Raw genomic sequence first — 13,982 nt, forward strand, 5'->3', positions numbered from 1 at the left:
CAAATCTGAACTTATTAATTATAACAGGTGGTGCATTTATATACAAAATTCTTCATTGAGTGAACGTGTTCTGAGTGGCACATTATGATAAGCAATGCATACTTGACCAGAAAGTTGGGGGTTTGAATCCCATATGGTGCAGTGTCCAAATTGTTACATGCCAAGTAGATTCAAAATTTTGACTCTCTCTTGAAACTGCCGTTTTCTGTCATTTAAAAGTAACAAATCCTGCCTAAAAATTTTCATTCTCACCTTGAATCTCTCTTCCAAATCAAAACAAGAGTCTGATATCTCTGTGACACATTATGTTTCGCTACAGAATTTCCACAAAAAACAACATCTGAAAATTTGTACCTGAACCATTTTACATTCTACATTCTGTCAAAACATATTTTTTAAACAATTTACAGATATCAACGTCTTAGGGTGTGTATCAATAATGACCTTCTTGACTTTCAAAAATCTGAAAGAGTTTTGTACAACATACCATCCTTCATGAAGACAATTTAACATTTAAAAAAAAAAAAAAAAAAATTTTTTAGCTAACCTTGGAAAGGCTTGACCCCAATATTGCTGCTTGCAGCTATTTTATTATATGTTCGCAATAATTTGCACAAGCAACAAATTAAATGCAAGTATTTACATGCTTTTTTGGCAAGTAAACACACTGTCAGACACATTTTTACATGTTTAATAGCATCTCGGATTCAAATTTCAGTAGCAAAAACTACAGCAGGTAAATTGGATTAATTTCTGCTAATCAGTTCAAACAATCTGATTAAATTCATTCACAACTCTGACTGAACACAGTGTTAGGATTAAAGGATTGCATTATCATTCAGTAATGTTCAAGTCTCCGTGCAACATTTTTAAAATATTAAAACATTTATAAAATATTAGTTCTAGTTTCACTGCATCTTTGAGATGAAACAACATGCCAATTTTTGCATGGTGAAAAGCTGAGCATGTCTGAACAGGTATCCTTGATGACCTCAGTGAGTAAAAACATCATGGATTTACTAGCAGGGCGCAGGACAGTCTCTCAGATTTCCACTGCTGTTCTACAGCTTCTTAGACATATCTGCAGTTCCCATAAGCTCAGGTGACACTTGGGAATGTACCGGATCAATGCATCTTGCAGAGCAGTGGGCCTCAGAGCAGGCTGACTTTGGGTAATGTTACTAATGCTAGGGGCACTAGCACCGCATCGCCCTACTACTTTTTCTCTCTTATCTGATCCTTTTTTCTCTATATTGCCGCCATGCTTGTTATAACATGCCACCTTATCTCATGCCAGCTTGCTGACGTAGAAGCTTTAACCCCTGCATGTGATTACCTTTAAGTTGTCCTTTATTTACATAGGACCACAAATTAATGCATTATAGAAGAGCTTTAGGAAAATGGTTCCTACATTTTGGGACATAAAGGTAAGTGAGGTGCTATATTGTGCATTTTTGTTACCCATGACCTTCAAAACCAGAAGTCTCATACTTGAAATCAGTTTGGTCAAATATGAATTATTCTTCTGTATATTTTTCTTTTGAAAAGCATATTAAATATTGTATATATATATATATATATATATATTATACAAGTTAAGTTATATTATTATATAAGTTATATTATTTTTGATGTTTTTTGTTTTTTTTACCTTTATTGAGATAGGATAGTAGAAAACTGACAGGAAATTAAGTGGGAGAGAGGGGGAAGGCATCGGAAAAGGCCCCCAAACCGGGACTCGAACTCGGGTCGCCTGAAGTGCAACATGTCAAAGTGCTGCCCACGAGGCTATTGGCTCAGACAAGTTTTGATTAGCTTAACTCCCTTAACTCTCAGCGTCCTGCTAGCAAGATGCTTGATGCTCATATTTTATAGCCTTTTTTCTATCAGATATTTTAGAAATCATCATAAATTAGGTATCATTCAAAAGCTTACACGCTCAAAATTCATCCTGTGCAAACGGTTTTGAAATTGGCCATTGCTTTACCATGGAAATGGTACTTACAACTTTTTAGCGGGTTCCTCCCCCTAGTGGGCAGTGTCATGTTTTATATTTCGAAATCTATTTTAACTATTTTATAATCAATACCTTTGCTAGTCTTAAAATAAAACGTATATCGTCTGACAAAAATCTCATAGGACCATAAATGTTTTGTGATGTCAACTTCAAAATTGGAACACAACTTAGTTAGACATATAGCTTTGATTTAATAGCAATTTTAGAGTACAAATCATTTTGTAAAATATCTATTTTGTATAAAATAAAAATGTTTAGTACAGCACATTTGCTTTACATTAATCTTAAACTTCTATAACTTTTTTACACTTTCATTTTTAAGTGCAATAATCTGCTGAGAGTCTTCTTTAAAAGTAACCAACCTTAGGTCTGTATTCCAAAGCATTCATGAATTACAACCATTTAAGTTTGGATTGTAATTATTTTTTTATTTTTTTTGCATAGACGTGAAAATGCACCGTTTCATTTCTTGATCACTCCAGATCATTTCAGCACTTCCATTTGTGTAATTTGACAGGCTAGACGACTTGGTAGTATTTCGAACCTGGAAAAACATTTTACTGGTAGGGTATGAATTAAGATGTGTTATACTTTGGCATTGAAGTAACAAAGGTAATTAAAAATGTCTATAGTGAATTCAGTGAAGTGAATATAGTGAAGTACAAAACTATGTGTTCCATGGATGGTGAGTTTCTTTGCTGCAATGCAGAACTTACAAAAATTGCATCTAACTTTACAAAAAAAAAAACAAAAAAAAATGTGTACACATTGCATTATACATTATGCAACTGGCTGGGTTTCCGTTACAGCTTTCAGTCTCTTTAAGTAGGAGGGAGAAGAACTGAGCATGGTCATTATGGGGGGATTTCTTGGTAGGAAGATGCATTTAATGCTTGCTTAAGTTTTGCCAAGAAACTAAGCACTGAATGTCCAAAGACGTAAAGTTTTAGAGACGTGTTTTGTGGTCAATTTTAAACACATGAATGTTTTCTATCAATCAGTATATCCAGCTCACAGAACAGAGTCAATGATCACAACAAGAGATTGTACTATATACTTGGCAGCTCTAAGGAAATTTATTTATTATCTCCTCTAGTGATTACGATCCCATTTTAGTAAAATACACATTACTGCACAATAAATATGTTTAAAAACGTGTGTATTTTGCTGTAGACACATTCCCTGAAATAAAACTAAAACTAATGATGTTATTAGGTGTTCATACTGCATGTTATTATTTTTTGTTTTGTTTTCACTTTGTTTGGTACTTTTGAAAGTATAATTAATCCAGTGAACTAGTTGTCTTTATTGACTTATAAACAACACCTAAACCTTTTTAAACTGTAGCTCAAAACTAATGTATATATTTATGAAGTTGATAGTCTCTTGTCATTTATTTGTTCTCCATTTGAAAACATCAAACTTTGTTAATTTTGCCTATTCTAAATATTTTTTTGCTGCTTCTGTTGTATAAAAAAACATGCTGTGTTTTTATTATTGTGATATGAATATGACAACAACAGTTATCACTTTAATTTCGGTCAGTGTCTCATTTAAAGGTATTGTATGGCTTCACAAGACGTTTGAATCACTTTTATGATGGTTATTTGGTCATTTTAGAGCTTGAAAGCCCTCATTCCTCATCCATCTTCATGTGGAAAACGGCAGGATTATTCTTCAAAAATTCACTTTGTGAGTTCCTCAGAAAAAAGGGATTTCAATTTGGGAAACAAGAGGGTAAATGGTGACAAATTTTCATTTTGGGGTAGAAGAAGCCACACGTTTGCGATGCTTTGGCAAAGCATTCTTTTTATTGGCCTTGGTATAACTACATAAAGCAATTGCAACAAATATTTAATGAGCAAAAGAACGAATTGAATTGAAATTTGTGCTTAGGCCATTCAAATAAAAGTATTGAACTGGTCATTAAAAACACAAAGCAAATGGCCCTTCAAAAAGGATTAATTTCACTTTTCTCCCAAACGTCCCATAAAATTGGTTTAATCAGATTAACTCTGTTCCTTTGCCAAGCCAGCACTTAAAACACAACACAATAACCCCCTATAAATAATAAATCAGCTTCATCAAGCTTGTAGCCACACATACATGATTTACTGATGGGAGAAGAATGCAATAGAGAGGAAATTTTGCAAGAATGCAAGTTAAATAAGGCAGGTTCTTGACATACAGTTTTGTCTATGTTTTATAGCTTATGAGACTAATGACATTTGTGTCAACATCTTCTGTGCATGCCCGAGCTGTGCTGGCAAAAGGCCCAGCAGAGAGCTTTTCTGTTTGGGCTCCAATTTAGTGCTTGAGTGCAGATTTCCCGCTGGAACAGAGCTCTTGTGTGATCCAACAAAATTATTTTGCAGGGGGAAGTGTGTCTAACCTCAGACTGAGTGGGCTAATGACGTGTTTGTTTGCCATGATGCAATTTCAGTTGAACAAGGTGTTCAACATTTCGATGGCACAGAGAAGGACAGAGTTCTAAGAATTGAGTCTTTCCAAAGGACACTATTAACTTGCTGTGGTTTCCATGTGCGTGCTTGGGGCAGAATGACCTGTGGGATTATTACCTTCATGTAAGACGTCTCGAAGTGTGACTCTCTCTCTGGAGATGGCGATGTCTTTGACCTTTGCCTTAGCCTCCAGAAGAGTTACACTTCTCAAGTCATTCTTCTCTATCCGCAGCGAGGGATAACCTGAAATCACACACACACATGCAGCATTACAATAAGTGTTAACAATTCACATTAGAACTAATTAAAAGCATGTCTAATGACAGACAAATCAAAACAGAGGCTTGCAGTATTATTTGAACAATTGGAAGTACTTAAACACTTAATCAAAGGAGTAAAACCACAGCTTTGCCAAAGGCAAACACTGCAGTGTCACTCTTGCACAACATGTTTTGGTGTGTAACTGATTTTATCTCTCAGTTATACAGAGTCAATTGTATTAAATGTTTAGAGAAAACTGAGTGTTTTATTCTGTTATTTAGCTGCAGCGTACTTTAAAATACACAAGCAGCTCCAACAGACAATGTCAAAATGTACTGTGAGCACAAATACCAGTATATAATGCAATTTCCATGTTTATAATCAATACTTCAATTTCCAGCGACGTGACAACATCCTCATTGTACAATATCACTACTGGTATTTATGAACAACAGCAGAGCTGATATCTTTCTGACATTACTTGTAATGTTATTTAAAGAACATTATGATAAATACGTTGCTTGTTACATATACATGCAACATTTCAGCCGTAATAAAATATAAATGTTAGCTAGATTATGTTCACTCTCTGTCTAGCGATGCATGTTTATGCTGAAATATAATAAAATAATGGTTGTATTTTTAAAAACATCTATCGCTTGTCATTATGTGTAGTGAGTTGGCTCATATGAAGTTTTCGTGCTTCAGAACTTGCATTAAGGGAACATAGTGAGCATCGATCCCTGATTTTCACAGTGCATTGTGGGACTTTTTAGGAAGCAAACGTTTCAGTGCCCTGGAAGGATTCAGCGATTGACACAGCCCTTAAAATGGCAGACTCCCTGATCAGTGCCCTGACTACTGACCTAGGGAGCTGATTGAGACGCACCCTAAATTTCTCCACTCATACTAAATCTGCACGATGCTGCCCCCAAGTGGTTATTGGGAGTAACTGATTTAAGACTGCTAACATTCCCTACAGACACTAATCTGTAAAATAATAATACAAATATATCACGAAAATATTAAGCAGCACAACTGTTTTTGTCATTGATAATAATTAGATTAAAAAAGAAAAAATGTATGCCCAAAAAAACAAAAAAAACCCCAGTAAAACGGTAGTCTTGGTGAGCATAAGAAACTTCTTTTAAAAACATTAAAGAGATCTTACAGACCCTTAACTTTTGAATGGTGGGTTAGTGTCAAAAAGTGTAAACTATCAAAACATTATTATGTTTGATCATCACAAAAAATCTGACACACCACCATCAACTCAACAAAGGAAATAAGTGTGGGGTGGGACTATCTGTTTGGCTGAAGAATGACAGTCAATGGGAATGAATCCTCTTAAAAGAATAATTATTTTCAATGAATGTTTCATGCTGCCAGTGGTGCAGATATTACTTCACATTTAAGACCAGGGGCCAGTTGCATATACAGCCACAATGTTAAAAACAAGTCTGACCAAAGGGTAATTGGTCTTACTTTTTGGATTCAAATTAGACCAATCTACCTTTTTATGTAAGTGACTTAAAAAAAGTTATGATCAGTCTTGAAGAATTTTTTACATTTTTTGTTTTTGATGTAAGACTAGTCTAAGCAGTTTATGCAACAGGTCACAGGCTGTGATGAAAACTTTAAGCTATAAAAAAAAAAAAAAATTCGATTAGTCCTGCCTAAAATTCTGGTTTTAATATAAAATATATCTAAACAAACAAACAAATAAATGCCAAATCATTTCATTAAGGAATTCAACATTGACTTTTAAAATCGGTCAATACTCATTTTCAACAATTCATTCAAACATGTTTTGTGATTTAAATAAATATGTATTTCCTATTTAAAATAAATACATAAATAAACCCGTTTAAGTAATAATTGACTATGGCATTCTGATTCTGATTCTAATCATGCAAATGAGGTGTCTTTGCACCAGTGTAATACTGTATGAACCAATCAACAAGCTTAGTGACGACCAATAAGAACAAAACAATGGTGATGGGGAAGAAGAAACCAGGTTAAAGTTTGAAGGTTAGTGAACATGATTTAGTCATGATTCCCTGTTGCTCTCTCTACCTGCTACACAGCAACAGAACTTACTTTTGGTTTCGTGCGAGGGGGCACCAGGGTGAGGGAAGGAGGCGCCTGCAAGCTGGAGCATGGGTGCAGAGCCAGTTTGAGCATCTGATAGAGGAAGGAAGGGGTGGAGGGAGGACAGAGGACAGAGTGAGAGAAAAAAATAAAAGAAAGATGGAGAAAGGTATATGAAGGATGGATATTCATAGCAGGTAGATGGTGCCTGAGCTATTTCACACACAAGAACAAGAGTGAGACATGAAAACACATGGTATAAGCATGAAATAGTGCACCAAGCATGTAAGACCACTAGGAGGCGCTACGCACAATACGTGTTAATAGCCTGTCAAATGAAGCAGATATCGCCACCATCTACTATCCACTGATTTATAAATACATTACAATGCTGGTTGTCATTGAGGAAGAGTATTCTCTATTCTGTACTACACTAACCAGAACATTAATTTGGACACTTAAATGTCTGAATGTCATTTCAATCGAAAAACATCAATTCAAGTGGCATTAACTAAATATTTTAAAGTAAATATAACAAACATAACTTTGTACGGTTTAAATGATCAAACAATAGATATATTGGGGGCTTAAAAGTAATTCACACTCAGTAAATTGTAGCGTTATGTATTTAACTGCAGTTCACACTGAATTGAACTGAAGTTGTAACTGTAACTGAATTTGTTTCCTAATTAAAGAACTTTGCAACAAGCTTGACTTGATATATTGTTCTAAAAAATAAAATTATTTGAAGTTTGTTATAAATAAAAATGGTCTTGAACAACTTAGTTTGATATTTACTTTAATTACTTGATATTTACTCTAATTCAATGACATTCTGACATTTATATTGTTACTTAAGTGCCCAAACACTGCGAATATAAGACTCATGGGATCACCTGGCAAACCTCCCCTAATGGGAAGTTTAAGGGATGTCATCAACCCGCTCTACTCGGCCCTGCCCAAAAATCTCTAATTTTAGCCCAATCTGGTCATTTAAGGGAAAGGAGAAACTCACCTACTATGAAAACAGTTACTATATTTTAAAAGAGCGGAAACTTCCTGTTGATTTGGTCTTATTTGCATCCTAATTTGGAAAGGGGGTGGAGGTGACTCTCCAAATGTGTTAACCCTAAACCCTAACTCTCATGGTGAAAAAAAAAAAGACAACAGCCTAAGTGTGAAGAAATGCTACTGAGATGGCACTAGCAAATGACAGTGAAGAATTGAGTAAATACTAGGTGACAGACATATGACTTTAGTACTTTTGTGAGGGGATTTTACGAAGTCGCACACACATACGCAGCAACCACTTATACAACTTCGATCGCACAAAAACTATCAACGCTGGAGTCACTGCAGTAATAAACGTAAGGACAAAAGTGTGGAGGGGGAGATGGGAATGCGTATGCCTATTTATTCCAACCTTCTGATTCCAGTTTAGCTAACTTGATCATTCGTTTCCAATTTTCTAGTTTATAAAGGAATGCACATTTGGTGTGAACAGGACGAGACAAGATGCATTCAGAGGTGTGAAATTTAGAACAATTTAACATGCTGGTCTGTAATCCGTAGGGAGCAAAGCATCCTGGTGCTGTTGGAGCTGCTCTTATGGGGAGAGACGGGTTTTCTGACATTTTAAATCATGGAAGGGCAGTGCAGATGGTTACGGCAGATGGTTGAGATGTTTGAGAGAGTCGCTTATCTAAGGTCAGGGGTAAGGGGCATGGTGTGGTCGTAGTCTTACTGGTGACAGGTGTAGCGTTGTTGGGGGTGTCTGCCCTCAGGTACTGGGTGGTCTGGGTGGAGGGCTGAGAGAGACCCTGAGAGCTCCCACTGTCACTAACGCTAAAAGAAAGATATAGAGAAAAAATGAATTACTTTAGAAATTGAAAAGCACAGGCTAAAGGTATTTTGACTTATTTGCACTTATTGTAATAACCTAAATTTCACTAACTGAAACAGACCAGTCTTTCAGTTTTAAATGGTTTCACAGCCTCTTTTATGATGAAATCATCTGTTTTCTCAAAGTTTGTTGGGTTTTACCTGGCCCTGGATCCCAGTGCATTTAAAAACTAAGTGCTGTGTAATTGTCCTAATTAAAGCCATTAGACTCCAGCTCCAAAGGTTAAACACTGAGGCCCCTGGAGAAAGACCTTAAATGCTACAGGTTTAACCTGCCTCCTCAAACTCACTGAACCTAATCATGATCTAATGTCACGACTCATCATCATTGGTTTCTTCTGGTCTACTATTTGAGCTGTGAAGCAAAAATAACCCTATGCCAGTAAAAACACATCCTGGTTCTGATGTTATGTTTCAGAAGATAAATGGAGCTCTGTGCCTCTTCTTGTGAATAGCAGTAGATAAAATCTAATCTATCACCCTTATATAATCCTGAAAAAGACAACTCTTTGTACTGATGCCTAATTCAATTTCAGAAAAATGCAATTAAACTACTCAGTGCTCTTGTATGAAATTAGTAGGAGATAAGATTTTGTTTCTCCTGTCTCCTTCAGACAAACCCACATTTTTTTCTAATTAGGGAAGAACAGACAAACAGATAGAAAATGAAATCATGAGAGCAAATGACCAGAACCTCTATAAAAACCAAATTTGCCATAAACTATAGTTAACACATATACATAAACATATAGTTTTGGTGGTCTGAACTAACCAAATAATCAAACACAAAAATGCATGCATGCACACACACCTGTCATCCATTTCCACTCTCTTCATGCTGTGGAGGTGTAACACAGCGAGGATGATGGCTACTAGGAAGATGACGATGCAGCACACACACACGCTGATGTAAAAAACTCGTGTGGATGTGGTGGGAGCATTTGGACTGCTTGCTAAGCACAAAAAAAAGAGCAGAGAAGTTACAAGAGCACAGTGAAGATGGTCTTCAGTTAAAATGCCAAATAATGAATCACAAATACTCACGATCTATTCTCTGTATGGTTGTGTTTGGGAATGGCAGAGTTTTAGGGGGCTCTGGCTGCTCAATTCCTGTAAAGTAAAACCAATGAAGGGGAAGGATCAAAGAGCCATGTTATATCCAGTTCACCGTTTTATATATGCACAAATTTGTTTGTGACAAATTTAACTACATGAATATTATTTTCTCTTTTTTTTACTTTTCTTTTTTTTTTGTATCAGGCAAAAAGATACTATGATACAATAATTTATGTTTATTCTGATATCAAAGTAATGATCTGTAATGGCCTTTTTCTACATTTGAAATTTAAATTGAGAAATATTTTCCTTTAAGCTAAATATTATTATTTTTTCTTTCGATTTTGGGTGGAAATATGACCTGGACATCATGTTGATGGGTCTCGTGAGATGAATCCAAACACATGAACTGGTTGAATTTGGATTCATTTATGTTTGGTTTGTAAATTGTTGCCAGGGCAATAAAATCTATCTCCTTTCACACAAAGTGTAAGACAAACAATATCTTCCCGAGCGTTACATACACGCTGACCCAGTTATTCCACAAGTGAGAGGAAATTGGGGCATACACAAACTCTTTCTTTTCCGCAGCTAATTTGGCTCATGTGCTTCAAATAAGCAGGGAATAAATTCACTGGCTATTTCCACTGGGAAAGCATATGACAGAGATCTTGTGTTATTATCAACTTTGTGTGTCAAGTTTCACATTGCCAGAGACAATGATCTGCCAAATACACAAAACTCACAGAATACTTGTAGCAGAAAATAGAGTAAAAAATAAATAAAAATACACAAACACATCTTTAGAAGTTTCTTCCTCAGTTTCTTTTGAGGGAATAATAAAGTAAACGTGTATGAAAAGATCTTACTTCGGTAACACATTTTCCTGCGTTTGAAGTTGAGCACTGTGAAGTTGTTGGCTGGTGTAGTCAGGTTGAGCTGCACTGTTAGCACAGCCTCTCCATCAGCCTTTCCAGAGCAGAAGAGGTCCACCCTGAACACTACACAGAGAGAGACACACAGAAAGTACTTACTGGAGGCCCAAATTTGATTATATTAAATATGCAAGCTGTAAACAATGAATGCAGGGCCTCATTTTGAACTTTTTGAAAGAGTAAGGGCTGCTCTTCCTTTGTGTTGGCACAATACTGTATGCCCAATTCCTGCTAAACTACGTGAGAAGACATTTTAAAGACCTGCTCACACCAACACAATGTTCGGCACAAAAATTTGGTCAGATTTTCGCATTCAATTTGTCTGTCCAGTCCAGTGGTTCTCAAAGTGTGGGGGGCGCACAGGTACTGCAGGTGGGGCGCGGGAGATCAGCAGAAAAAGAACAGAAAACGGCCGTTGCAACGGCGTTAAAGTGCGTGAATAGTGTTTGGTGCTCTGCCTTTACAAAGCAACACCGAACGCCGATTCCAATCTTTCTTCTTCAGTCCATTGACATTTTGCGGCATCTGAACAAGCCCGACAAAGAGTTCCCCACCATCACAAGCTGCTATTGTGAGTGTGCCGACCGCTGTCGTGTTCCGGCGAGAAGATGTATAAGAAGCTGAGCTCGTGAGATGCCGTCAAAAGAGTTCAGTGCAGCCACTGATTATATATTGTTCATACAAAGCATCACTGAAATAATAAAACATTTTGTTTATTAAAATTAAAAGTTATGTTCTGATCTATCATTCTCTCTTACTGTTATATTTTTTCAATATTTCAATGGCATTACCAAATTAAACTCTTGTAGTCTTTCATAACAGGTTTTTCAACCCAATATATATATTTTTTTTTTTACTTTTTATAATTTTTAGTTTCATCATCTGGTAGTCAGAGGTGGAATGGGCTTTGGGTGGGGCAGCAGGTTTTGTAAAGGTTTAAAGGGGGTGTGTGAACAGGCTGCATGAAAATGCAAAATAACTTGATTGTTGGTGTAGAATAGTCTGTTTTCAACTGACACATAGTCATAGTCTTATATAACTGCAGCATCTATAGACATGTTACCAAAAGTGTGAATCTTATAGGCTGGCCAGCTGTATTTGCAGTGTGATGGAAAAGAGATTAGAACAAAAACTTCAGTAGCATTGGAAATGCCGTGAATGTTTACGTCGGTCTGAACAGATGCATTAACACCCGTTTATTCCAATTAAAATTAAGGCCGTATTGTAATTAATAGTATTTAAAATCTAATAAAACAAAGCTGTGGGTTCTTAAGTTTTGACATATTACCTTTTCATCAGTAAACGTCAGTCAAGAACTACCAATAGTTAACAGGTCATTTTTATGTGAGGATCTTTAAACATATCTAAAAGTAGAGCCACTCTTTAGTTGTGAAAAATAAAATGTTCTTAGATGTCAACAGCATATTTTCCCTTCAAGATACAAAAGGATATGTTTGGCTTACCTGAACGAGTGCGTGGGACCTCCCCCTGGGCAGAGATGTTGCTCTGAGGTTGATCCATGGCTGAAGTGTTTTCCACTTGAAACCCCAACCTGTAATCCACCTGTGCAGGAGACAGGGAAAATAATTAAGATATTAGTATAAATCATTCACAAAGCATGTAATAAAGATAAAAATGATAGATTTTTATCTGAATTGTCAGCAGCCATTACTTCAGTCTTCAGTGTCACACTAAGCTGATTTGTTGCTCAATAAACCTTTTTAATCATTATCACAGATGAAAACCGTTGTGCTTTTTTTTCAGAATTGTTTGATAAATAGAAAGTTCAGAACAACAGCATTTATTTGAAATAAATCTTGAAATATCTTTTGATACAATATAAAAGTCTTTACTGTCACTTTTGATTAATTTAATGCATCCTTAAAAATTACCAGGCCCAAACTTTTAAATGGTAGTGTGCATATGATATATGAACAGTGCCAACCTTGCTGCTGGAGTGCCATGTGAAATGTAGGCTGTTGGTGTCACTGGGCACAGGCAGGATGAAGGAAAGAGCATAATGATTTACCACATCATCCCTCACATAGTACAACTCAGCATCAAGACCTGCAGAGAGAAAGAGAGAGCGAGAGATTATAAAACTGATCAGGACTGGCAGAAATTAAACAGTTAAAATCATTTCACATTCACACAACCACCCTGCCTCAAGAGAGGATTAAAATATAGTTTCATACTGCCAGACCCTGAACTCTGCATTTCACCATCAAAACATAATACGTGCTCATTTAGGCTTAATGTATTCCACAGCGCCTGTAAGTTATGGTGCAGGAGGAATCCATGGCAACAATATATAAAATATATTTGTTTTAGTGCGGTGACCAACCACTGTCTGACATAGTTCCACTTCCTTACAGTAAAAAGCAAGATCTGGATCTATTATATCATAGAGTGCAGGTATGACAGCCACTGAAATATGATTACAATTTCCAATCAGAAGGATATGAGTTATAACAGGCTCAAGCATTCATGCTGAGAATCTGGAATGCTTCCCATTAAGCTGATGGGATCTATGAAACTACCAAGGCTGCCGCCCAAGTTTTAACCACAGTTAATTTCTCTCTCTCTAGCCTGTCCATTTAGAACTACATAGAACGGTTTTCATCCAAGTTTATACCAAGAACAATATCCTCAGCCACCCCCTCCACCATACAGTGAAGGGAAAACAGTATGTTTATGTTTAAGGACTTCACCCCTCTCTATCGTCAAAGCAAAACATCTCTACTCTCCCCTGTCTGGCCTCCATTTTCTAACGACGCTGTAATCTAAACACTGCTTCCTTCCCGGCTACATTCCTGGGAGAGACTCGACCTGAAAAGCATTTCTACCAGACAGCCCGGCACACCTGCGATCCCAGTTATACTGCATCCAGCCCTCAATTAACAACTGGACCGGAGAGAGGCAATGATGATGAACATGAAACCGAGGACTAAAGTGGAGGTTGATTCCCAGCACATGAATGAGACACAGGGATGTGTGAAGTTGATTGACAGCTGGAATCTCCTGCGGCCTGCCATGCCTTAGAGCAAACCTTATCATGACTGAAAGACCCCGCTGTGGCTGACTGGAGCCTATCTGTCTGTCATGGGGTCTGCTCAAACATAAGGGGGATGGGAGTACACAAACCCTTTCTAGAACATATGAAACACTAGTAGATGTTTGGATGTTTGGATGTTAGCTGTACACCAAGACAACATCAAATCAATATACACTATTGTTCAAAAGTTTGTGGCCTGTAAG

General features: G+C 36.6%; 1 protein-coding gene across 2 annotated transcripts in view; it reads right to left on the bottom strand.

Moving 5' to 3' along the window:
• Positions 1–13,982, bottom strand: part of ryk (receptor like tyrosine kinase) — a 64,321-nt gene that overhangs the window by 16,320 nt on the left and 34,019 nt on the right. Inside the window, exons 2-9 of one of the 2 annotated variants that reach the window (XM_082190211.1) lie at positions 12,670–12,791; positions 12,188–12,287; positions 10,659–10,790; positions 9,778–9,843; positions 9,545–9,686; positions 8,576–8,676; positions 6,841–6,924; positions 4,597–4,722 (exon numbers count right to left, since the gene is read on the bottom strand). In XM_082190211.1, coding sequence (XP_082046337.1) covers positions 4,597–4,722; positions 6,841–6,924; positions 8,576–8,676; positions 9,545–9,686; positions 9,778–9,843; positions 10,659–10,790; positions 12,188–12,287; positions 12,670–12,791 — 873 coding nt within the window. The remainder of the gene's footprint in view (positions 1–4,596; positions 4,723–6,840; positions 6,925–8,575; positions 8,677–9,544; positions 9,687–9,777; positions 9,844–10,658; positions 10,791–12,187; positions 12,288–12,669; positions 12,792–13,982) is intronic. The other variant, XM_082190212.1, reaches the window with a different exon arrangement.

This window comes from Leuciscus leuciscus, assembly GCF_965113295.1.
Source record: "Leuciscus leuciscus genome assembly, chromosome: 14".
Taxonomy (NCBI): domain Eukaryota; kingdom Metazoa; phylum Chordata; class Actinopteri; order Cypriniformes; family Leuciscidae; genus Leuciscus; species Leuciscus leuciscus.